Genomic DNA, 24,225 nt, shown 5'->3' on the forward strand with positions numbered 1-24,225 from the left:
ATTCAACAGATGGAGATGTTTGCAAGACAACAACCATCTACACGAACAATTCGACGACGTTTGCAGCAGCATGGACTATCAGCTCTGAGACTGTGGCTGCGGTTACCCGTGACGCTGCATCGCAGGCAGGAGTGCCTGCGATGGTGTACTCAACAACGAACCTGGGTGCACTAATGGCAAAACGTCATTTTTTCGGATGAATCCAGTTTCTGTTTACAGCATCATGGTGGTCGCATCCGTGTTTGGCGACATCGCAGTGAACGCACATTGGAAGCGTGTATTCGTCATCGCCATACTGGTGTATCACCCGGCGTGATGGTATCGGGTGCCATTGGTTACACGTCTCGGTCACCTCTTGTTCGCATTGACGGCACTTTGAACAATGGACGTTACATTTCAGATGTGTTACGACCCGTGGCTCTACCCTTCATTCGATCCCTGTGAAACCCCACATTTCAGCAGGATAATGCACGACTGCATGTTGCAGGTTCTGTATGGGCCTTTCTTGATACAGATAATGTTCGACTGCTGCCCTGGCCAGCACATTCTCCAGATCTCTCACCAATTGAAAACGTCTGGTCAATGGTGGGCGAGCAACTGGCTCGTCACAATATGCCAGTGACTACTCTTGATGAACTGTGGTATCGTGTTGAAGCTGCATGGGCAGCTGTACCTGTACACTCCATCCAAGCTCTGTTTGACTCAATGCCCAGGCGTATCAAGGCCGTTATCACGGCCAGAGGTGGTTGTTCTGGGTACTGATTTCTCTGGATCTATGCACCCAAATTGCGTGAAAATATAATCACATGTCAGTTCTAGTATAATATATTTGTCCAATGAATACCCCTTTATCATCTGCATTTTAATGGCCAGTAGTGTAGTTGTAGAATGATTTCTTGGTTGACTGATTGGTCAACAACATTCAGCTCAAGTATATCGAACGTTTGAACGCTTACAGGGAGATATATAACATTAGATGAAACCTGTTAATATTTTGTAACCAGGACCTACTGCTGAAAAACAAAAACAGAGATTGTATGTAGCAACTTATCCTTTAGATATGTATATGATGCAATATTGCGTTAAGCATGAATTGTCAAGGATATATCTACAGGCAGATCAGATTTGTAAACAATTTCAGCATCCAATGCTAAGCGTTGTTCTCACAGGAAGCATGTGCTATTTTAAATGTCTGCTTAGATTCTCGAAATTTTTTGATACTCTCCCATACCGGCACTATTCACTCAATGAGTTAGTATTCTGCAAACCTTCAAACATACGTACAATAAATTTACTATGACCTGTTTATCATAGCTGTAAATATCTTGCATAATATTTGTTTCGCACTGATGCTGTTTCAATAAAAGACAAACATACATTGTATATTACTTTGTTTATTAAAGTTTTTTACATGCAAAAAAATAAAAAAATACGTCGTTGGCAGATTTCTTATTATTCAGTCTGTGTTACATCCATACAGTGTAGTTTAAATAATTGGTTTCTTTTCGATATAAATACTGGTTGTATTGTGTTCAAACCAAGAGCAATGACATGTTTGGTTTCTCTGTCTGTAAACCAAGTTCTACATGCAGACTTCGATACTGCAAGCATATATACATTAACACATTGTTCTGAATCATCTTGTATGCAATATTCACGTACATAACATACATGGTTAAATAACGCTTGCGTATATGGTTGCCACCGATTTTGCCTGTTGCAATCCATATTACACTCTACAACCAACACAACTTCATGGCACTTCAAACTTTTCGCAGTGTGTTTATCCAAGAGTCATGCGATGACGATGAGAACTGATGTACGAGTTTCACACAGGCCGGTGACGGCTGCCTCATTGCTAAAGATGTTCATGTCAGGAGGAAGCTGAAATGGATTGTAGTCTGTTGTCATCAAGCTCTCAGTGTGCTTCATCGGGCTACATTGCACTCCCTAGTTCATCTATGTAAATTGTGTTTTAGCATTACGACGGACATTCTCGGCTTCTACTATAACTTCATATTCACGATCACATGCTAATCCTACGTTTACATGATTTGAACCACAAGCTGTTAACATGTATGTACTGATGAAGAGTAGCACTCTGAAATGAACTCAGGATTTTGAGGTCATCTATAATGCAGAGAGATATATAAACCTAAGACTTAACAGAATAACGTTTAAAAATTATATAGCACAACTGCAGGCCAATTACACACATTCTGAAGACATAGGGCAAATGATGCTGTACAACGACTGTCGTGGTAAATGTTATTTCAGTATCCACAGCTGAGGGCATCTCAGGATCGAGAGACCAAGACCATGCATGAGAGCAGCAAAATTGATAAAATCATACGTACTTCTCTGATGAAGTTATGACATACATCCCAGGATGTGGGAGACAGTCCCTGGGTAATTACAAATCCTGATGATAAAACATGCAGATAATCGAATCAGGACGTTTGAGGGTAACGAGATGTCTCGACTAGCGCAGTTGGATCATTACGTGACGTCACGGCAGGGGCCAGGGCGTGCAGCCACCTCAAGGACTTTGCAACATGTGGCCTTGTTTCTGTTGTGATAATATTTAGGCTAGGGAAAGTGGAATGTTTAGAAAGTGACATTGAATCGTCTGCAAAAGAACGCTCACCCTATACTGTAACTGGATTAGCACTGGACAAGTCAGATGTGCTCGTCTAGTGATCTTCTGCGGAGATCGAATCCTTCTGTCTGCATCAATGGGTCTCCACTAGATGCCTGTTGAATACTGATGACTGATCCCACGGAATTTTCCGTGAATGGTTCTCAATCAAAGAGGACACAACAAGGTTTTTTTGATGTGCCCCATGAGGTTTTCCTTGATGTAAAGCGTTGGTGTTCTGTCTGTGCATTATCACGGTGAACGGGGAGCTGAGGATTCTTCTGAATGTTCTTCCAGACTCTTAGGGCAGCTCATGTTCTAAGAGGTGGAGGTGGGATGATGTTAAGAAGAGGAAGTCTTAGAGTGTTAGTAACCTGAATACAGCTCGTAATGCCTGATTGAGTTGCGCGTCTATCTTCTTAGTGTGAGCACTATTGGACCTGGTCGGGCAGCAGTCTTCAGCAACAGAGCACCTATGATAGGGTTAAAGCTATGGATCTTAAAAACACGAGCATTAGCTCCCCATAAGGTATCACCAAATTTTTGAAGACTGTTCTCTCTCGTTTTGACCGTACCTGCTACAACTGAAAGATGCTACTTGTAAGATAAGAGTTCTATCTAGCGCTGTTCCTAGGTATTAATAGTGTAATGCAGTTCAGCTAGACTTGGCCTCTGAGTCTAACTTCTGGTCTGTAGTCTGACTGTCTTGTGCACAGAAGTAATGCAGATACAACTGTTTTCTGAGGGTTTAGGTGGAGCCACCATTTCTTCAAGTATACGTTCAAGACTTCCATATCAGGGGATAAAGAGGTTTCAGCATCAGAGACGTTGCGGTTCTGGCCCACCAAGAAAATGTCGTACGCATAAATGAACTTTGTTGACGTTTTCGTAAGGTGTGCACGTACAGACCAGAAAGGTGATGGACGCAGAACAAACGCTCGAAGTAATCCATCATTTAGCTCAAGTACCTTGCATCTGTCATTGTCAGAATATATATTGCTTAGCACGTTATTAAGTCCGTCTTTAGATTTACGACACAGGATAACAATCGTGAATTTCCAAACAAGTCCTTCTCACCAAGCACTGTCGTAAGCAGAAGGTCAGAACGTGACAGAAGCGGCTGTGGGCTGCAGCAGTGAGTGGCCGATGGTGGGGCTTCCAGTCCTCTGCTGGTCCTGGCTGTGTAGAATGATTCCGTGCAGGGGCTCCTCGGAGCTGATGGAATCGACAAGTCGGTCGTGGCGCTGGCGAGGCGGGTCGCGGGCTCTCTGGCGAGGTAACCGCGTCGCGACACAAAACCCCGTTCCAGAGTTCTGCAGAATGAGATTTTCACTCTGCAGCGGAGTGTGCGCTCATACGAAACTTCCTGGCAGATTAAAACTGTGTGCCGGACCGAGACTAGAACTCGGGACCTTTGCCCTTCGCGGGCAAGCTCTCTACCATTCTTTCTTCCCGGAGTGCTAGTTCTGCAAGGTTCGCAGGAGAGCTTCTGTGAAGTTTGGAAGGTAAGAGACGAGGTCCTGGGAGATGTAAAGCTGCGAGGACGGGGCGTGAGTCGTGCTCGGGTATCTCAGATGGTAGAGCACTTGCCCGCGAAAGGCAAAGGTCCCCAGTTCGAGTGTCTGCCTGGAAGTTTCAGAGTTCTGCAGTTTGAAAAGGCGCTCTCGTTTGCGCCCATCCATTACCACTAAGGCACATTCCTGTCGTTCTCTGCGAATGTTGCAGAGTAATGAGTGTGGGCGTTTTAGGCGAGCTGTAGCACACGGAAACTTTGGTGATATTAGGGAAGTGGGAGTGGTGTTTAAGTTACAAGTGACTGAGTTGGCTGGGGTAATCAGATAGCGATAATCTTAATTTGTTACCTTAGAAATCTGCGAGTGATGTTTTTTGAGTGTCTCTCTCCCTACTGACTTTGAACAGTCGGACGTAATGTAGTGACCTCGGCTGTGAGTGTGGCGCAGCTCGGCTCAGCAGACAGCATGGCGGGCTGGCAGCCCCGCGCCTGCCACCTGCCACCTGCCACCTGCCACCTGCCACCCGCCTCGTGACGTGTCAGGGCGGCGGGTCGCGCCGCAGTCTGCGGCTCCACTTGCGTCCAGTCCGGCGTCTCTTCCTTCACCAAAATCGCTGTTAGCGTTGTGGATGCCTGCTACATCAGTCACGATCGCTGTACTGTCACAATTTCCGAAAATCCGTCCACGTACTATTATTTACCACGGGATTTCTAGTTGGGCTGAATATTTCATTCACACAGACACTCCTTCACTTTATCACTCAGGTTTTATTTGAACAAATGTTACATCATCTTCTGATTACAAATCACAATAATTTCAGCGTAGTGCGTCCTTCTAGTTAAGCTACTGTGGCACATTTTTTCCAGGATTCACTCTACTGGCACATGTTTATCCTCCCATGGCTCCGTTTCTATAAATGCCCCATTAAGTAATGTTCTTCCCCGTTTTAGAGTAGCACGTGGAACCCTAATTTTTAACATCTGCTACAGTACCCTTACGAACGTCTACCTTAACAAATCACCATATTGTCTCACAAACGCAATTACTCTAATCTCATATAATAGTATCCTTTCATACTTTGTCTGCGTTCACTTCGAGTCACATTTTACACATTTATTTATTGCTTTTTTTTTTACTTGAGCCACTCTATGCAATCGAAACACTAATAAGCTCAACAAACCCATTTACACATTCATCCACGCACTACTTCAGCCATCTCCCTGCTCCTTTCATTTTACAAAGATTTGAAAGTCTCTTGCCGTGGTACTTAAATTACAAATCGTATAGAAGTACAAGTTTCACACGCATATCTGTATAAAACTTCCTTTTTCCAGGCAACATATCTTAATTAAGCACCACTGCCACAGTAGGTGACACTGACGAGTGAGAGCAGCGTGTTGTGAATAAGGCAAGGTGGTGATTTTGTACAACCAAACGGTCGAGACGCAGCACGACTATACCAAAACAAGCTTTCCTCACACAAGGCAACCACGTTACATAACATTTCAAGCCATTTTTGAACGATTGTGTGACCACGGGTCCTTTCAGGCAGACGAACGTGCAGGGAGGCGGCGGAGTCTGCGTACACCAGATTTGGAGGACGGGGTTCGACAGGATACTGAGACAAACCCTATTATGAGCTCCAGTGGAACAGCCCGTCATTCAGAGAGAGCCTGGAATGTGCAAATAGCTGGCCACCTTCCTGGACTTTTGCAAGGGTTCGTCCGAATATTCTGTGGAGCCCAGTCCTCCGGATCTGGTGTGTGCACAGGCCGCCACCTCCCTGCACATACATCTGACTGAAAGGACTCGTGATCACACAATCGTCCAAAAGGGTTTGAAATGTTGTGTGGTGTGGTTTTTCTCCGTGACGGCACTTGTTCAGGTATAGCTGCGCTGCATCTCGACTGTTTCCATCTGTTTGACTGTGTCCCGCTTGATCCCGACACGAATACCACACCGTATGCTGCTTACAGTATGCTCCGTCGATCACGCAGTCTCTTATATACGAGGAACACACGGGACGTGGTCAGAGGAAATTTAATTCGTCAGCGCCATCTACTGTGGTAGCGGTGCATTTCTGCACACATGTTGATACGACCTTTTTCCTCCACTTCCCATTGGGATTCGTCCCTGCAGTTTGTTGGTTTGGGTACACAAAGTGTTTCGGAACAATTTTCGTAAGTAATCTCACTGCATTAGAATACGCAGACAGAGGCTAAAATAACCACACAGCTATAAATGAAGAAGACATTAGCAAAGCGCTAAGCGCTGGCTGTACGATATCACATTTAATGTTGTCATATCAGATAGAGTACATCTTTATACCTGATTACTGGCTTTAATGCAGTCTGTAGTGAAGACAGTTATTTGGGAAAAATACCGAAGCAGCCTACAGTGAGGATTCTGCAGCTGGAGACTGTTCGTTGTTCCTCCTGGCCAGATTCCTCTCTGCAGCTGAGCAGAGTTCTCGCCCTGCAGGGATGCCAGTTGGGTTAAACCACGCCAGCAGCCTGTCCTTCAGTAAGGGGAGCGTCGTTCCGTTACAGACGAAGCAGACGAACAGCACTGGTCCTTGCAACATCGTAACTAGGTGTACGTAGTACACAAACTGCGCTATCTCCTGAGCCTGGTGGAACCCGATTCTAATTATAATGCCTATTCCACTTAGGATAACAGCCTTAACTGACATGAAAAAACATTGTTTCTTTGAGGCAAATTTATTGTTAACAAAAATTTTGAGTTGCCGCATGGAAAACCGAGTGCGTAGGTACATGTACCCAATCAGTCCGAGACAAACCATATTGAAAGACACTGATAGTGCAATGCTCGCAAGGACTACTACACGACTATGGATCAGATGATATTTGCTCGTCTTTTCCAAAGCAGCAGCTGCCACACATACTGTACTCCACGGTATTAACGCATACAGCACTTGACGACAGAGTAACCTGCTTACTTCAGCAGGTAGCAGGTCGTCAGGAAGCGTGAGGTGACGAACACAAGCATACATGTGGTAGCAGAATAGGTTTAGCCAGATACAGCTGAGAAGTGTGAGGCCGCTATCTATCAGCACTGCTGTAGATAAGCCAGGGAAACCGGTCATACGATACACGACCTCAGAACACATGATCTGGACTATACAAGTGATCTGAAAGGACAAGAATATCTTTCCAGGCAAGTTGCGTAACTGGGGAAGGTACATGTATACTCCGGCAGTCCAAAGGCGGAAAACAATATTTACCAATACAAGTGAGATTTCCAAAGGCTTTAAGCTGTCGATTTTGAAATTCTTGTATCTCAAGGTGGCGTCGTTTAAGCTGTTTTTGTGGTTCAGTGTTTCTTCTGTTACCTTTTGATGCGGTAGGTCCCCACTTTCCACTGTCAATGGGTGTGATAGAGGTCTTTCATAATTGATGCTGCAATTATCGGAAAAGGCGGAAAAATCGCGACACCTCAGCATCAAAATAGCTCTGGAAACAGAGCAGATGGCATCTGTGGCGTTCGATTCCAGACACGATTGATCGTCAGGACTATCGAAATAGCAGCGAGCATCGTGCACCGACCGTATCGTGCTAAATGGGACGTCCTGACAGATACCGTATGGGCCAACTGCCATCCAGGCCAGCAGACAGAGGTTGATGTTCACCCTCTGCGTGTAGGCCAGGTAGCTGGTGACGGGCACGTGGGGCGATCTCTGCACCACGTCGTCCCACAGCTCCGCGCGGCACCGCTCACGCTGCTCCACGGTCTCCGGCGGCAGGTCTTCCAGCGGACATGTGGGGTGGTCCAGGGCGTTCGCCAGCAGCTGCACACAGTCGGTGTCCACGGAGACCGTGGTGTGGCTTCTGTCCTCCAGCTGCCACTCCTCGTCCTCTTCTAAAAGACAGAGTAATGACGGATACAGGGATTAGTGAACACAAGGTCAATGTAGCGAGGCTCAAAACCGTATCACTAACAATAAACGCAAAGTATATTGTAAGACGTCCTGGTCTCCTGACCTCCATTGCTTACATATTCCGCGCTCAGTCATATTATGCACATCAAGACGCTTCATTCGAACCCAAACTCTATAAGATAAAGTTAATGTTGTATGAATTCGTGTAAACGATATGCAAATAACAAGTAAGCGCACCGTGGTTGAAATACTCGAGGCTTTCATACACACGTACATTCCAGACACGACAGTCACAGGAGATTTTAATTCGAGAGTGGCAGACCGCACGCCGGGAGGCCGGTCCCTTCAGAGGACGAGTCAACCTCGGCCGCCCGTGGAGCAGACAGCATTTGCCTGAGTGAAAGGAAGAACGAACCCGTGTTCGGCTTAAAAGCAAATTCCGCTACATTGTGTGGGAGCGCCCAGCCTACGCATTTTTTACAAACATAGCACACAGTTTCAGAGATTTTACACAGGGAGACAGTAAACGCCAAACGCCGATGCTACAGATTTCTGGATTAGTCACCTTAAACGAAACGTCATTCTCCCGTTTTAGAAGGGCAATGCTGATTGGCAGATGATATTTCTGACGCCTTGAGCTGAAGGAGTAATGGAAGACACCAAAAGATATACCCCTTCACATCTAGCATGGAGAGGGGCCGTTCCATTGTCGCTCTTGGAGCGAGAACACGTAACGAGAGCGTGCGCGCTCGTACGTGTACTCAAAGAGCGAGGAACAAGTCTCTCCTCAGTACTTCACTGGGAGAGCACCTCTGTCAAGAGCGAATTGGAGTGCAACTCTAACTCTGTCCGTTCACACCGCACAATAAGTTTGGTGGCCAACACAGTGAACAAAGCTTAATCGCAAGGACTCAATATATAGTTAAACGCCTGTGAGCGAATTTTTGAGTGGCATCGTGGTGGACTGGTTATCTGACCAGTGTACCACGCCAATAGGTAGACTAGGGGCGAATAGGAATCCTTGACTTCATCAAGGCATAGGGAGAGTTTGATTGGCGAAGGTCAATCCAGATAGAACGAGAGTTATCTTATTTGTCAGCAGCAAGTGGCGCAGACAGCAGGCACCGCAGCTTACGGTATTGTGCGCTACAGCTCTTGCGAGCCCCATATTTCCTCCACAACAGTACACTTCACTGAATTTCACATGTGACAGCCTCAACTGTACCTAGCAACATTCTAACGGATCATTATTCAAGTTGAGTAGGCGCAGCTCTCAGCCATTCTGCCAAGTCAATAACTATCTTAAATCTTGTATAGAAATTTCATTAGCGAATCCTATCCTTAAGAGGTAACTTCACATTCCGAAAAGAACCCAGAAATAACTTGTTCAGTTCATAACTAAAAGTGCCATTGTGATTCCTCAGAATTTTTGCAAAATAAATAATAATTTTCGTTAGTTTCCTGCTTGTCTTACAATAACTAGCACTACTCCAGTACCCAAGTATCCCACCAGTTACGTAAGAAATTTTGTGAATTTTTGTGTCTTTTTCCTTACAGCGGGCGACTCCAAAAGATATTTATTGCTAAAAGTTTTTCCGGCATTTCTCTTTAGAACGTTAGGAGCATCTGTCTGACTTCTGTAGTAGTGTGGGGGTGGAAATTGCATCTTGCAGGAGCCACAGGGTAAAGGGTACATCTCAGATTAATCTGTTGCGCAGAATGACAGAATAGCACCCACACGTCACCACAGAATATCTATTTAAAACAGCAGATAAAAATTCGCTTGATGATTGATGATTTCCTAAGAGAGAGCCTCCATTCCTTCCAAGCTATTTATGTTGGTATAGACCAGATATGGCTGAAATTCAAAGATACAGTATTGACAGCAATAGGTAGATTTGTACCGCATATGTTAATAAGAGACGGGATTGATCCACCATGGCACACAAAACAACTCAGAACACTGTTGCAGGAGCAACGAAAAAAGACAGTCTTGGGGATTTTGCGTTCTTCTGAATTTGGGATGCTAAGTTTCACGGAAGCCCGAAATTTAGTGCGGACGTAAATGCGAGACGCTTTTAATAGTTTCCACAATGAAACATTGTCTCAAAATATGGTAGAAAACCCAAAGAGATACTGGTCGTATGTCAAGCACACCAGTGGCAAAAAACAGTCAATGCCGTCACTGCTCGATAGCGATGGAAATCCTACCAATGGTGGTGCCACTAAAGCGGAGTTACTAAATACAGTTTCCCGTAATTCCTTCACGAAAGAAGACGAAGTAAATATTCCAGAATTCGAAACCAGAACAGCTGTTAGCTTCAGTGACATAGAAGTAGATATCTTAGGTGTTGCGAAACAACTCACATCACTTAAGAAAGGCAAGTCTTTCGCTCCAGATGGTATGCGAACCAGGTTCCTTTCAGAGTATGCAGACACAATAACGCCTTTCTTAACAACCATATACAACCGCCACTCGACGAACGGTCTGTTCCTAAAGACTGGAAAGTAGCACAGGTCACACCAATATTCAAAAAATAGGAGTAATCCACTCAATTACAGACCCATATCACTGACCTCAATTTGCAGTAGGGTTTTGGAGCATATACTTTACTCGAACACCATGAATCACCTTGAAGAAAATGACTTATTGATACATAACCAACACGGATTCAGAAAATATAGTTCTTGTGCAACACAGCTAGCTTTTTATTCCCATCAAGTAATGAGTGCTGTCGACAAGGGATCTCAGATCGTTCCACATTCCTAGATTTCCAGAACGCTTTCCAGAACAAGTGATTATTAATCAAATTGCGTGCATATGGAGTATCGTCTCAGTTGTGTGACTGGATTCGTGATTTCCTCTCAGAGAGGTCACAATTCGTAGTGACAGACGGTAAATCGTCGATTAGAACAGAAGTGATATCTGGCGTTCGGCAAGGTAGTGTCATAGGCCCTCTGCTGTTCCTGATTCAAATAAATGAGATAGGTGACAATCTGAGCAGCCCCCTTACATTCTTTGGAGATGACGCTGTAACGTACCGTCTAGTAAAATCATCAGACGATCAATTTCAATTACAAAATGATCTAGAGAGAATTTCTGTACGGTGCAAAAAGTGGCAAATGGCACTAAACAAAGAGAACTGTGAGGTCATCGACATGAGTACTAAAAGAAATCCGATAAATTTTGGGTATACGATAAATCGCACAAATCTAAGGACTGTCAATTCGACTAAATACCTAGGAATTACAATTACGAGCAACTTAAATTGGAAAGACCACACAGATAATATTGCGGGGAAGGTGAAACAAAGACTTCGCTTTGTTGGCAGAACACTTAAAAGATGCGCCAAACCCACTAAAGAGACAGCCTACATCACACTTGTCCGTCATCTGCTGGAATACTGCTGCACGGTATGGGATTCTTACCAGGTAGGATCGACGGAGGACATCGAAAAAGTGCAACGAAGGGCAGCTCGTTTCGTGTTACCGCGCATAGGGGTGAGAGTGTCACTGATATGATACGCGACTTGGGTTGGCAGTCACTGAAACAAAGGCGGTTTTCTTTGTTGGCGAGATCTATTTACGAAATTTCAATCACCAACTTTCTCTTCCGAATGCGAAAAAACTTCGTTGACACCCACCGACGTAGGGAGAAGTGATCATCTTAATAAAATAAGAGAAATCAGAGCTCTAACGGAAAGATTGAGGTGTTCCTTTTTCGCACGTGCAATTCGAGAGTGGAATAGTAGGGAAACAGTATGAAAATGTTTCGATGAACCCTCTGCCAGGCACTTAAGTGTGAATTGCAGAGTACACATATAGTTGTAGATGTAGATGTAGAAAATGGGTGGTGCCCATACACTGCAGATATCTGAATGAAAAGTCTCCTCTGGCTGATAAGATTGGGCGTTCTTCAAAGACATTGTCCAGGTTCAGTGGCAATTACCCAAAAGTATGTATGGCGACATGTCAACACAAATTAAGAGTATCGAGAAAAGCAGATATCAGTGTCACTATAAAAGTCCATTTCATCTACAGGGTGTTTAAGAAGTCCCTGTATCGCTCTTGACATAGTAAAAATGAGGAAAGAAATAGGTTTTATTGATATTCCTGCTTTGAAGCTGGTGAAAAACCATGTTATCAATATTGCATTATTTGTTTCAGTACTGTAGTCTTTGATTTGCGAATCCATGGTGCAACAGTTTTTTGTAAAAGAGCTATTGGAGGCGGGTGTATGGGTGTATTGACATCCGCAGATAGCAAAATCGATGAGAGGCAGGATGAGACCATTTGCCATGATCCACCTCGTAAAGCAGCCTTGCCTGATTGAGGCAACTGTCGTGTTTCTTCTGGCTGTCTCAGACACAGGCCACGTATTGGAAGCAATAAAACGGGAGAGGAAACGTGTGCCACCGTCCCTTAATCAGCTGAACAGTCCCCAATGAAATCCACTTGGAAAAGAAGAGTTGGACATCAAGCATCTCGGTCAACAATGTACAACCACACTGTCAGATAATTCATAACAAACATCAGCCTAAAGCCTTTCGTACACAGTTTTTTCTTTTTCAATGATATGAAGCAATGAGTTGTAACCTACAGTACTTCGTTGTGACAACTTCTGCCACGCCTCGCTCAAAGTGTTGCTTCCTAATGAATGTGTGATATATTACAGTATGCACAGGAGAAATATTGTTTTCTTGTCCAAGGAAAATACCCACTATCAGCAAGAGTTGGAAAGGAATCCACCTCATCTTCCGTGGGCCTGGATGTGATCACAATAGCTTTTTGGACCACACTCTTTTGAAGCGTACATGAATGGGAACTTTGATTTGACTGTACAATAGAAGTGTTCAGTACCTCAGCTCGATGACAAGGCAGTAATGGATCGTGTGTGGAGCTTGAGCATGTTTTGTTGTTCTGGTGTATGGATTCATTATTGAACAATGTGACCTCGGTGTCGTTCTGCCACATTTCAACACATTGAAATGGCGAACACGAAATCCCACCATGGCCGCCTCAACAACCCTTGGAAATGGCCATGACAAATTTCTGGCCATGACAAATTTTTGCCCTCTGAAGGCAGAAGTGCAACCTCCTTGCTTCTCTGCACTCGTCATGGAACCGTTGATGCCCTCACGGGCATAACAGAACTCAGACTGACACAACTCATGCCAGACACCGGCAGAACTGGAAAATCTCGTCTTGTGTGGCACCTCGAAACAGCGGGACGAATGGCTTACTGCATCTTTCTCACTGGCGCCTGGTGATGCTGCTTAGACGCACAGTGTCTCTGTGGTGGTAGACTGAAGATTTTCTGCAGGCGATTATCGTCGACACTACACGTGTCACCATCAACAGAGTCTCAGGCCCACATGCCGTGATGTACTGCGGAGAGCTAAGTTAATGTAGAACGCTGACGCAAGGCTGGTGATGAGAAACTTTACACTTCCATCTCCCCTTCCACTACTGGGGAAATACTGGCAGTGGAAATTTCTACCGTCACCCACTTGGATTCGAAACAGCTTACCTCCGAAGCGAATACCACCACTCAGGCATCTTTATGTGTGGTAATTATTTATTTAACCTGATCAGATTAGGGCCATCAGGCCCGCTCTTACATCGAACCAGTGTAGCACTTATGCAGCATTGTACACATCATAGTTACATCATGACAGTAGTTCGAATAAGAAACATAGATTAATCTACTGACAATACGAATAAAATAAATAAGACATAATAAAGTAAATACTGGCGGAATTTTTACAACAGCTGCTATACATAAAAATTATGATAAAAGTAGTAATAATAACAGTAAAAGAAAGAATGAAATAGTAATGGTAAACATAAGAAAAATTGGGAACTGAGGAAGATCTAGTTGGAAAGAAGGAAGTAATGGGGTGAAGTGCATTCATATACAGAGGAAGGCATTACTGTTACTTAAGTACATACGTCATTAACTGTTTTTTTGCAGCCGGACATGCTTTTAAGTTCTCTAATATAAGCAGTGAGGTTATTTCAGAGTCGGGTTCCTGCTACCGTGAAGGACTTGGAGAAGGTGACTGAGCGATGTAATGTAACAGAGAGGATTTTGTATGATGGGAACGTGTGTTTCTGTCATGTTGTTCAGACATGAGCGTTAAGGACAAGGAGAGGTATAAGGGACAGTGTACATTTATGAGACAGTAGACGAGACAGAGTGTATGGAAATGTCTGAGTTCGTCTGCACGCAGCCAGGACAGTTGTGCGTATGCTCGTGAGGTGTGACCAAAAAGTCGAACGTCACAGGTATATTGGACGCAGGCATTCATGACCAGTTCCGGACGTCGAGAATTTTCCTGAGGGATTTCTTGTAGGATAATATCGCTGTAGTCAATGACTGGGAGTATAAGAGTTTGTACTTGTTTCTTTTTCAGATCGAAAGGGAGGAGTTTTTTTATATTTTTGTCGGGCGTGATGGGATGCTGATGCTTTGTTGCACACTGCAATTACGTGCTCTCTCCAATTTAGATTTTCATCTATTATTACTCCCAAACTCTTTGCTGAGGGAGAGAACGTGACATTTGCTCCATTTACGATAAGAGATGTTACTGATTCGCGATGTTTTGGGCTAATGAGCTTAGAGTGACCAACAAGTACCGCTTGGGTTCTAGATGGGTTGAGTTTTAGTCCTACGTTCTGTGCCCATTTTGATAGTGCGTGCCGGCCGGTGTGGCCGTGCGGTTAAAGGCGCTTCAGTCTGGAACCGCGTGACCGCTACGGTCGCAGGTTCGAATCCTGCCTCGGGCATGGATGTGTGTGGTGTCCTTAGGATAGTTAGGATTAATTAGTTCTAAGTTCTAGCCGACTGATGACCTCAGAAGTTAAGTCGCATAGTGCTCAGAGCCATTTGAACCGTTTTTTGATAGTGCGTGGAGGTCAGTATTGAAACTCTCAATATTTTTCTTAAGATTGACTGGTTTTGCACTTAGATACAACTGAAGGTCATCAGGATACATGTGATATTTGCAATAGATCAGAACTGATGACACATCATTGACATACAGAGAGAAGAGTATAGGACCTAATACTGAGTCTTGGTGAACGCCTGACACTACCTGACGCCATTTTGATTTTATATTCCCGGACAGGACGCGTTCCTGACGAGACGTCATGTATGAGCGAAACCACTGCACTGCAGTTGGTGAAAAATTTAGATCGCGAAGTTTAGCAAGTAAGATGTCGAAGTCGACAGTATCAAATGCTTTGCTGAAATCTAAGGATCCTTACCAGATAGGACTGACGGAGTACATCGAAAAAGTTCAAAGAAAGGCAGCACGTTTTGTATAATCGCAAAATGTGGGAGATTGTTTGTTGTTGTGGTCTTCAGTCCTGAGATAGTGTCACAGAAATGATACAGGATTTGGGGCTGGACATCATTAAAATAAAGGCGTTTTTCATTGCGACGGAAACTTGTGACGAAATTCCAATCACCAACTTTCTCCTCCGAATCCGAAAATATTTTGTTGACACCGACCTACATAGAGAGGAACGATCACCACAATAGAATAAGGGAAATAAGAGCTCATACGGAAAGATACAGGTTTTCATTCTTTCCGCTCTATACGAGACTGGAATAATAGAGAATTGTGAAGGTGGTTCGATGAACCCTCTGCCAGGCACTCTCTATGAACAGCACAGCACAGCGTATGTACGCCCCTACTCCACCCCCTCGTCTGTTGCATCCGTCATGCCTGAGAAAGAAATGCCCGTCTAGTTTTACGGAAGTTGTCGGAATACTTGCTTTGAGCTAGGTGTCTGACAAAAGTATTACGCGTATATCAGTACGGTGGAAGTCTGGGAGAGAAATGATTGGTAGTATTTATTACAATAATTGTCTGAGTTTTTAACATAACTGATTTTGAGGTAGCAGCAAGAGGTGAAGTTACTGAGATAGATTCAGAAGGAATGTTAGGAAGCTTGTAAGGCTGGTTGGGGTAAAGAAGACAATGTCGTCGGCGCCATGGAGCTGACACATTTGGGTGGTGGATTTAAGAGCTTTGTAGAGGAGATAGAGACGGATGAAGATATGCTGTAGAGCAAGATTTACAGTGACAAAAGAAGCGTGGTGTGTCAGACAAGGAGCTGTACGGGAGACGTAATTGATTGGGACACCGTCCCCTTGGCGGTTTCCTCCCACAGATCCGAATAGGGGACTAGTCTGGAATCTTTCGTCAATGGAGGCATCATCACAACACTTTTCAATTACAGACTACATGTCCTGTGGATACACAGCAGCAGTTTCCATTACCTTCTGCACCCTCATGTCTTTAAGCATTGGTTACACTTCAGGCTTCTAGGAGGAGTTTCCCACTCCAAGGGCAAAAGAGTGCCCTGAAACTCTGTCCACGCTTCCATCATTGTTGTTGATTATTATAATACATTAAAGTAAAGCGCGGTTCGAACCCTCGTGGCAGGACGTTTTGATTAGTATTCAAAAACCCCGGGCATGGATGTGTGTGATGTCCTTAGGTTGGTTAGGTTTAATTAGTTCTAAGTTCTAGACGACTGATGACCTCAGAAGTTAAGTCGCATAGTGCTCAGAGCCATTTGAACCACCTACTCTTAAATCATAGGTGAACCCAGGAATAGGATTGTAGGGGGCGAGGTCCGGCAGTTATGCAAAACACCGTTTTTTCTAAGTACCCAAACATCTTTCAGGACAACTGTGACATCACCATTGGGTTTCCGTTTTATTTACTCTGTAATGTGAACATTCTTTCTGTTAAATGATTACAAAATTAATTGGATATTTCCTTCAAACAATAGTTCGTTTCTTTTGTTAATACATTTACACTTGGTGTGCATGATTTCTCAGGACCACTTATGTATTATTTATTACCAGTAGCTTGCCATCTGCAACCAAACGAGGTTGATGAGAAATCATGCACACCAAGTGTAAAGATATTAACAAAAGAATCGAACTACTGTTTGAACTAAATATCCAATTAAGTTTGTAATCATTTAACAGAAAGAATGTTCACATTACAGAGTAAATAAAACGGAAACCCACTGGTGATGGCACAGTGGTGCTGAAACATGTTTGGGTACGTAGAAAAAAACGGTGTTTTGCGTAACTGGCGGACCTGACATCCTACAATTTTAACTGCAAACACGGAAAACACAAGGAGCTGCAAACCCAAATGATGAATACCAGGGATAGGAACTTGCATACATACAACTTGACTAGAGCCAGTAGGATATAAATGCATCTTTGAGGTAATGGAGTCACGAACAGCCTCTCACCTGCATTTTCTCGAATGCGCCGTCTTACAGTCTTGCGTTGTTAATGCTATATTTTTGTGGCGTTATGGACAGGTACTGTAAACTGTGAGCAAGAGACACAGTGGTCGTATTTGTGGACACTGCATGTACCGAATTGTCGAGCACTCCGTAGGTGCAGCGAGGGTCAGTGAGGATACCGTTAAGATATGAGGCACGGAGTTCGACTTGTTGACGTTGTTTGCCAACGTGTGGGTGTTAGGACGAGTGGATAAAAAGGAGAAGGAACGCTTTCCAATCCATTGTTCACTTTATGGGAAGTGTGTGTCACAGTCCCAGGGTTTTTTGGTCTGTAGGAGGAGGTGCTGCAATCAGGATATCTCACATGTAGCCAATGGCAACCAATACTAGTGGTATGTTGTAGCAATTATCTGTGCTTTGTAGAATGTAGGGTGACACTGGGACTGTGTTATGTGATTGTAACAATTTTCATTAGGGCATAGTTCCAATATTGAGATAACATGTGAATGATGTAGATCTTGCTGGAGCTGAGAAAACAGAAATGTGGAAGGAATGTTATGCTGCTGCTTTCTTCTGATGTGTTACGTGGTGAACCAAGGTTAGGTATAGGTTTTAAGCTAATGTTTTGGGGTAGCCAAAGACAATGTAGGATTGGGTTTTCTAAACTGGATGTCTTTGATGTTTTGGATGTGACACAAGAAACTTTTGGTATGATGACGGTAAATTTGACTGGATAGTGTGGAAAACTATGGTTCTGAGGATGGTGGGGATACAATGCATTGAATTGTTGGGATGAGGATGGTAAGTTTAGTGTAGTGAATAATGCCTTTACATTGCATTTATCAGGTCACGAGAGTTAGGTCCGTGTAGATGATACAGTTGTGCAAGGATTGCACATTTGGGAGCTACCAGTATGCTGGAGTAAGTTGAGTCAACGACTTCTGTTAATCAGTAGAACGAGAGATCGGTCCAAGTTGCCAATTTTTACTTTTTGTTCATTCGGTGAGTTATCTGTGTGCACTGTAAATGTTCATAGCACATTTTTGACACCTTCGAAAATGTTATGACGATTTGAAAATGGACCTTGGCAGAAAACTAGTCATCGAATGAATAAAAAGTAAAAATTTGCAACTTTGACTGGTTTTTCGTTTTACTGATGGGTTGTTTTGTTTGTAATTGGGATCGGTCGGTTGGTTCTCCCATTCTGGGTCAGGCAGCCGTCACATAAGAAGCATTTTTGAAATCTGTAGGCTTGTGGTTGCAGTTCATTTGGTTCTGCACAATAGGAGCGATAGCAAATAAAGGCTCTGTTACTGATGTGACGGTCTGTTGTGGGCGAGGGTTAGGTAAAAATGTGAGAAAGGTTTGGGGTATGTGGATGCTGAGATGGGAATTTAATTTCTGTGTGACACCTTCCACTGTGTGTGACGTTCACCAGCCTGGTTGACAGCGGTGAAAAGCAGTGGAGTAAAAGAGACTGAGGTTGAGTGGGACTGAGGGGAATTGAGCGAAGCATTGATTCCAATGTTTTGTAGGTGGATCGTTTCGAAATCATGGTTTGTGCAAATTGTAACGATGGAATCATTTCTAAGAATTTGCTACTGGATGTTTAGTCTTGCTAGTACGTTTTCAAACTGGGCTCTAAGGACATACGCGTAAGCAATTTAGTGGATGAGTGGTACTAAACAAAAGAGTAAGTCATTGGAGAGAGATTTAGAGAGGAAATGGGTGTGGAGTGAGTGCACTTGGTACTACGAGATATATCTTCCTTTTTTCGTAGGTTAGCAGGTGTATGGAGGCTGAGTCTTTTGTTAGAACCGGCCGGAGTGGCCGAGCGGTTCTAGGCGCTACAGTCTGGAACCGCGTGACCGCTACGGTCGCAGGTTCGAATCCTGCCTCGGGCGTGGATGTGTGTGATGTCCTTAGGTTAGTTAGGTTTAAGTAGTTCTAAGTTCTAGGGGACGGATGACCTCAGAAGTTAAGTCCCGTAGTGATCAGAGTCTTGTTAGATTTGGTGTCTGGATAGCACATTTTCAGGGATCTCAATGGACAGTTTGGAATCTTCTGTGGGAGGGTGGCTGTGCTCTAGCAGGTGATTGGTGCATGAGAGCAGATCTTCAGCTTATACCTAGACACAGCGCTTTCCTGCAGCCAGACGCTGATGCTGGCGGTCGCTTGTTTACTCTGCTGAACCCACACCGCGGGCGGCTGCGGCTCGTCGTACTGGCGCTGCCGGCAGCCACGGCGTCGCTCGCTGTTAGCCGTGCTCGAGGTAGGGGTGCTCGACTGTATTCTCCTCACAGGAGAAACAGAGAGTAAGGAGACAGATGGAGCCAGGTTCCTTCAATACCGCAGAACAGTATTCCTGAATCTGAGTTTTGATACGACCATCACGTGACAACATAGTAATTTCTTCCGAACAGCGATATCCATTATAATCCGCTGAAAATTTGAACGGCTTTTAATTCTCAAAGAGGCGCCCTGATGCAGAAAACGTCATTCCCTGCGCCACTTGCCGCCCACACAGTACGGAAAACTTCTGGGGATTAAAGGCAATAGCAGCTTTCTGTGCGCCAGCACGTAGATCGTGGCCGCTGCCATTCTCAGCAGTTGAAATGAGTCCTAATTTTTGACGTCATAGTGTTAGTGGGGCCGGTCATTCGGATCTGACAAAAGGTATCCACATTTGCCTCAGGGACTTGTCGCCAATTAGGTTCTAGTTCTGCTGGACGGTGATGCGTGAAGAATTAAGCAGTGAAGCGCCAAGGTTTTAAAGTGTCGAGGGCAACTCGTTTGGACAGGGGCGTTGTAGCAGCCTGCTGGGTGTCGCAAGCCATCCGCGGCATAATCACGTGTCCGGACGACATTCGCAACCGCTCCTCCACCCCCCGCCCCCACCCCCCCTCCCCACCCTCGTTCGTTATCTCGACCAAACTGCCACGATCTGTGCGGTCTCTCTGAATTATGACGACAGCTTTCCCCTAACGTCAGGCTTAACGTCAGCTAATTGTCCACACAACTCTGTAAGGTCTTCTAGCTGCTCACTCTGTAATATCTTGTCGCTACTCGCCAGTATTTTAAGGCATTCAAACATTAACTTCAGCTCACACATTTATTATCCGCGTCGATTACAAATTCAGCCATAATTACACCCTACAGAGAGCAGTACAAACAGATAAAGTAACAGTCTCTTATTCCCCGACACGTCCACTTGTTTGTATGTGGCAGTTTTATGCTTCTAAGTGTCTGCAGTAATTTGTCTGCTGTAGCATACAGTCCCCTAGAACTTAGAACTACTTAAACCTAACTAACCTAAGGACATCACACACTTCCATGCCCGAGGCAGGATTCGAACCTGCCACCTAAGCGGTCGCGCGGTTCCAGACTGTAGCGCCTAGAACCGCTCGGCCACTCTGGCCGCCACAACAACAACAATATTACAGTTTGTAGTATTAACATTTGTAAGCACAATATTAACAATTTACCTTGAACAATTAACTGTTCAGTCACAAATCGAAATATTATTCGTAAAAGAAAATGCGTGGGCACGAATAATATTATACCGGGATCGTATATGAGACATTTAGAACACTACACCAGTTACAGCATTGAGAAAATATTAATTTGTCTTTAGCCCTTACGCTACCAAAACGAATCGTCGTTTTTAAAACAAGTCCCATATGGGTCTAAAAAAAAACTACATGTACAGAACTTTAGATTGCTTAGAGAAGGTGCAAAGGAACACTTTATGTGACACACGTGCACGAAGGTTTTACCTCCACTGATGTTCATAGACGGTGTTCAACATGGAGTGCGATGAATACCCTTTTGCAGACGTTGCTCGCCCCCTGCGGGAGGGAGACGAGTTGCTCGGTGTACCGGACACAGGCAACCAGCTCACCTGCAGTGTCTGCCAGTCAGACTGAGGCTGTAGCCGGTACACCCGCGAGTTTCGAGTGTGTTATGCTATTATTAGCACCCAGTTGCCACTTGAGTTTCATCTCTAAAACATCATTCGTCACGCTTCAGTTTGAACACAGTCTCCGAACATCACTGGCGTTGAAACCTTTGTGGACCACTAGCGGGGAGAGGGAGCACCTGTGACACTTGCGCCACGTAAAAATTTATTTCTTTAATCTTCTTTAAACACACCAGAATTTTGTGTGCATACCCTTTTTTACTCCCAGCATAATGAAGGAATCGATAGTACATCGAAATGAAGTATTTAGCTTGTAAGAGATCCAGATGGACAGTGGCCAGCCAGTCGCAAAACTGACTTCGGAAAGAGCACCGCTGATTATCTTGCGTGACATACGAAATAATGTAGGATGTAAAACTAGATATTCAGAAGCATATTTGAACCTCATTCCTGTAACAACTGGACAGTCGTCACTGTATAAGCATGAAGTGGATAGGTCCGAGTGTTAAACTTACCCATAGACTCGAAATAAAGATCGAAGAGTGTATCTAGGGGATCGGCTGCAGTAAACCAGTAGACACGGTAAAAGGAGTACAGTGCGTCAGCGACTCGGAACACGTGCGACGATTCTGGCTGCCGCTCCTCGCACAGCGCACTGAAGTCGTCGTGGAAGAAGACGTTCCACGGCTGGTAGAGCAGGAGGCGTGGACTCAACAGCGGCCGCCTGTAACACACGAGGAGCGAGGTTGAAAGCTGATAAGTAACCGCCAACAGTGTACGCGAGAATGTAAAAGCATCCACAATGGATTTACACTCAGCAGTGCATTAGAAATTGCCTGTCAGATGAAAACTGAATGCCACACTGGGACGCAAACTTAGAACATTTGCAGAGTTTAAAGCAAGCATAGAAACACAACAAACAATCGCAAACCCATTGGCTTTTTACACTACAGACCATTAAAATTGTTTACACCACGAAGATTACGTGCTAGAGACGCGAAATTTAACCGACAGGAAGACGATGCCGTGATATGCAACTGATTAGCTTTTCAGAGCATTCACACAAGGTTGGCGCTGGTGGCGAAGTCTACAACGTGCTGACATGAGGAAAGTTTCCAAACGATTTCTCATACACGAACAGCAGTTCACCGGCGTTGCCTGGTCAAACGTTGTTATGATGCCTCGTGTAAGGAGGAGAAATGGGTACCATCACGTTTTCGACTGTGATAAAGGTCGGATTGTAGCCTGTCGCGATTGCGGTTTATCGTATCGCGACATTGCTGCTCGCGTTGGTCGAGATCCAATGACCGTTAGCAGAAATCGAATCGGGGGGTTCAGGAGGGTAATACGGAACGCCGTGATGGATCCCAACGGCCTCGTATCACTAGCAGTCGAGATGACAGGCATCTTATCCGCATGGCTGTAACGGATCGTGCAGCCACGTCTCGATCCCTGAGTCAACAAATGGGGACGTTTGCAAGACAACAACTATCTGCACGAGCAGTTTGACGACGTTTGCAGCAGCACGGACTATCAGCTCGGAGACCGTGGTTGCGGTTACCCTTGACGCTGCACCACAGACAGAAGCGCCTGCGATGGTGTACTCAACGACCAACCTCGGTGCACTAATGGCAAAACGTCATTTTTTCGGATGAATCCCGCATCTGTTTACACCATCACGATGGTCACATGCGTGTTTGCTGACATCGTGGTGAACCCACATTGGAAGCGTGTATTCGTCATCGCCATACTGGCGTATCACCCGGCGGAATGGTATGGGGTGCCATTGGTTACACGTCTCGGTCACTTCTTGTTCGCATTGACGGCACTTTGAACAGTGGACGTTACATTTCAGATTTGTTACGACCCGTGGCTCTACCCTTCATTCGATCCCTGCGAAACCCTACATTTCAGCAGGATAATGCACGGCCGCATGTTGCAGGTCCTGTACAGCCTTTCTGGATACAGAAAATGTTCGACTGCTGCCCTGGCCAGCACATTCCCCAGATGTCTCACCAATTGAAAAAGTCTGGTCAATGTTGGCCGAGCAACTGGCCCGTCGCAATACGCCAGTCACTACTCTTGATGAACTGTGGGCATGGGCAGCTGTACCTGTACAAGCCACCCAAGCTCTGTTTGACTCAATGCCCAGGCGTATCAAGGCCGTTATTACGGCCAGAGGTGGTTGTTCTGGGTACTGATTTCTCAGGATCTATGGACCGTAATTGCGTGAAAATGTTATCACATCTCAGGTCTAGTATAATATATTTGTCCAATGAATACCCGTTTATTATCTGCATTTCTTCTTCGTGTAGCAATTTTAATGGCCAGTAGTGTAGTATTCTAGCTCATCCAGATTTCAGAGCACATTAATGAGATACTAATTTTAACTATTTATTGCAGGAAATTCACTCCGTTCTGTGCTGCTGTATCGCACGAAATGGTTTTAGATGTAAATTAGACACATCAAACTCGAGAGCTGCAGCGCTTGCAGCAGGATACATTTTTTTCTAGAAAACAAGAATTTCCCATGCATTCCAAGAAAATGATCATGTGATTTTCGTGTTAAGGAGATGAATGACTTGTTCAAATTTGTAACGGATTAGGATAAGTTGTCCAGATTTCTGTTGACTTAACTATATACTTAATCAGTGTGTATTGTACACACCTGTTCACCTATGGGAGAATTTTGAAATCTGACGTGAGCTGAAGCGAAACCTTCCACAATACCACATGCAAATGGCCCAGAGGCCGAAACTGCAGCCGGCCGCTGTAGCCGAGCTTTTCTAGGCGCTTCAGTCCGGAACCGCGCTGCTGCTGCGGCCGTAGGTTGGAATCCTGCCTCGGGCATGGATGTGTGTGATTTCCTCATGTTAGTTAGGTTTAAGTAGTTGTAAGTTCTAGGGGACTGATGAGTTCAGATAAGTCCCACAGTGCTTAAAGCTATTTGAGCCGAAACTCCAATTGTAAAACA

General features: G+C 44.7%; 1 protein-coding gene across 1 annotated transcript in view; it reads right to left on the minus strand.

The window, feature by feature from the left end:
- Nucleotides 1-6,308: 6,308 nt before the first annotated feature.
- LOC124545580 overlaps nt 6,309-24,225 on the minus strand; it is a 117,022-nt gene continuing 99,105 nt past the window's right edge. Inside the window, exons 7-8 of the mRNA XM_047124528.1 lie at nt 21,767-21,975; nt 6,309-8,031 (exon numbers count right to left, since the gene is read on the minus strand). Coding sequence (XP_046980484.1) covers nt 6,545-8,031; nt 21,767-21,975 — 1,696 coding nt within the window. The 3' untranslated portion in view covers nt 6,309-6,544. The remainder of the gene's footprint in view (nt 8,032-21,766; nt 21,976-24,225) is intronic.

This window comes from Schistocerca americana, chromosome 8 (assembly GCF_021461395.2).
Source record: "Schistocerca americana isolate TAMUIC-IGC-003095 chromosome 8, iqSchAmer2.1, whole genome shotgun sequence".
In the NCBI taxonomy this organism is placed as follows: domain Eukaryota; kingdom Metazoa; phylum Arthropoda; class Insecta; order Orthoptera; family Acrididae; genus Schistocerca; species Schistocerca americana.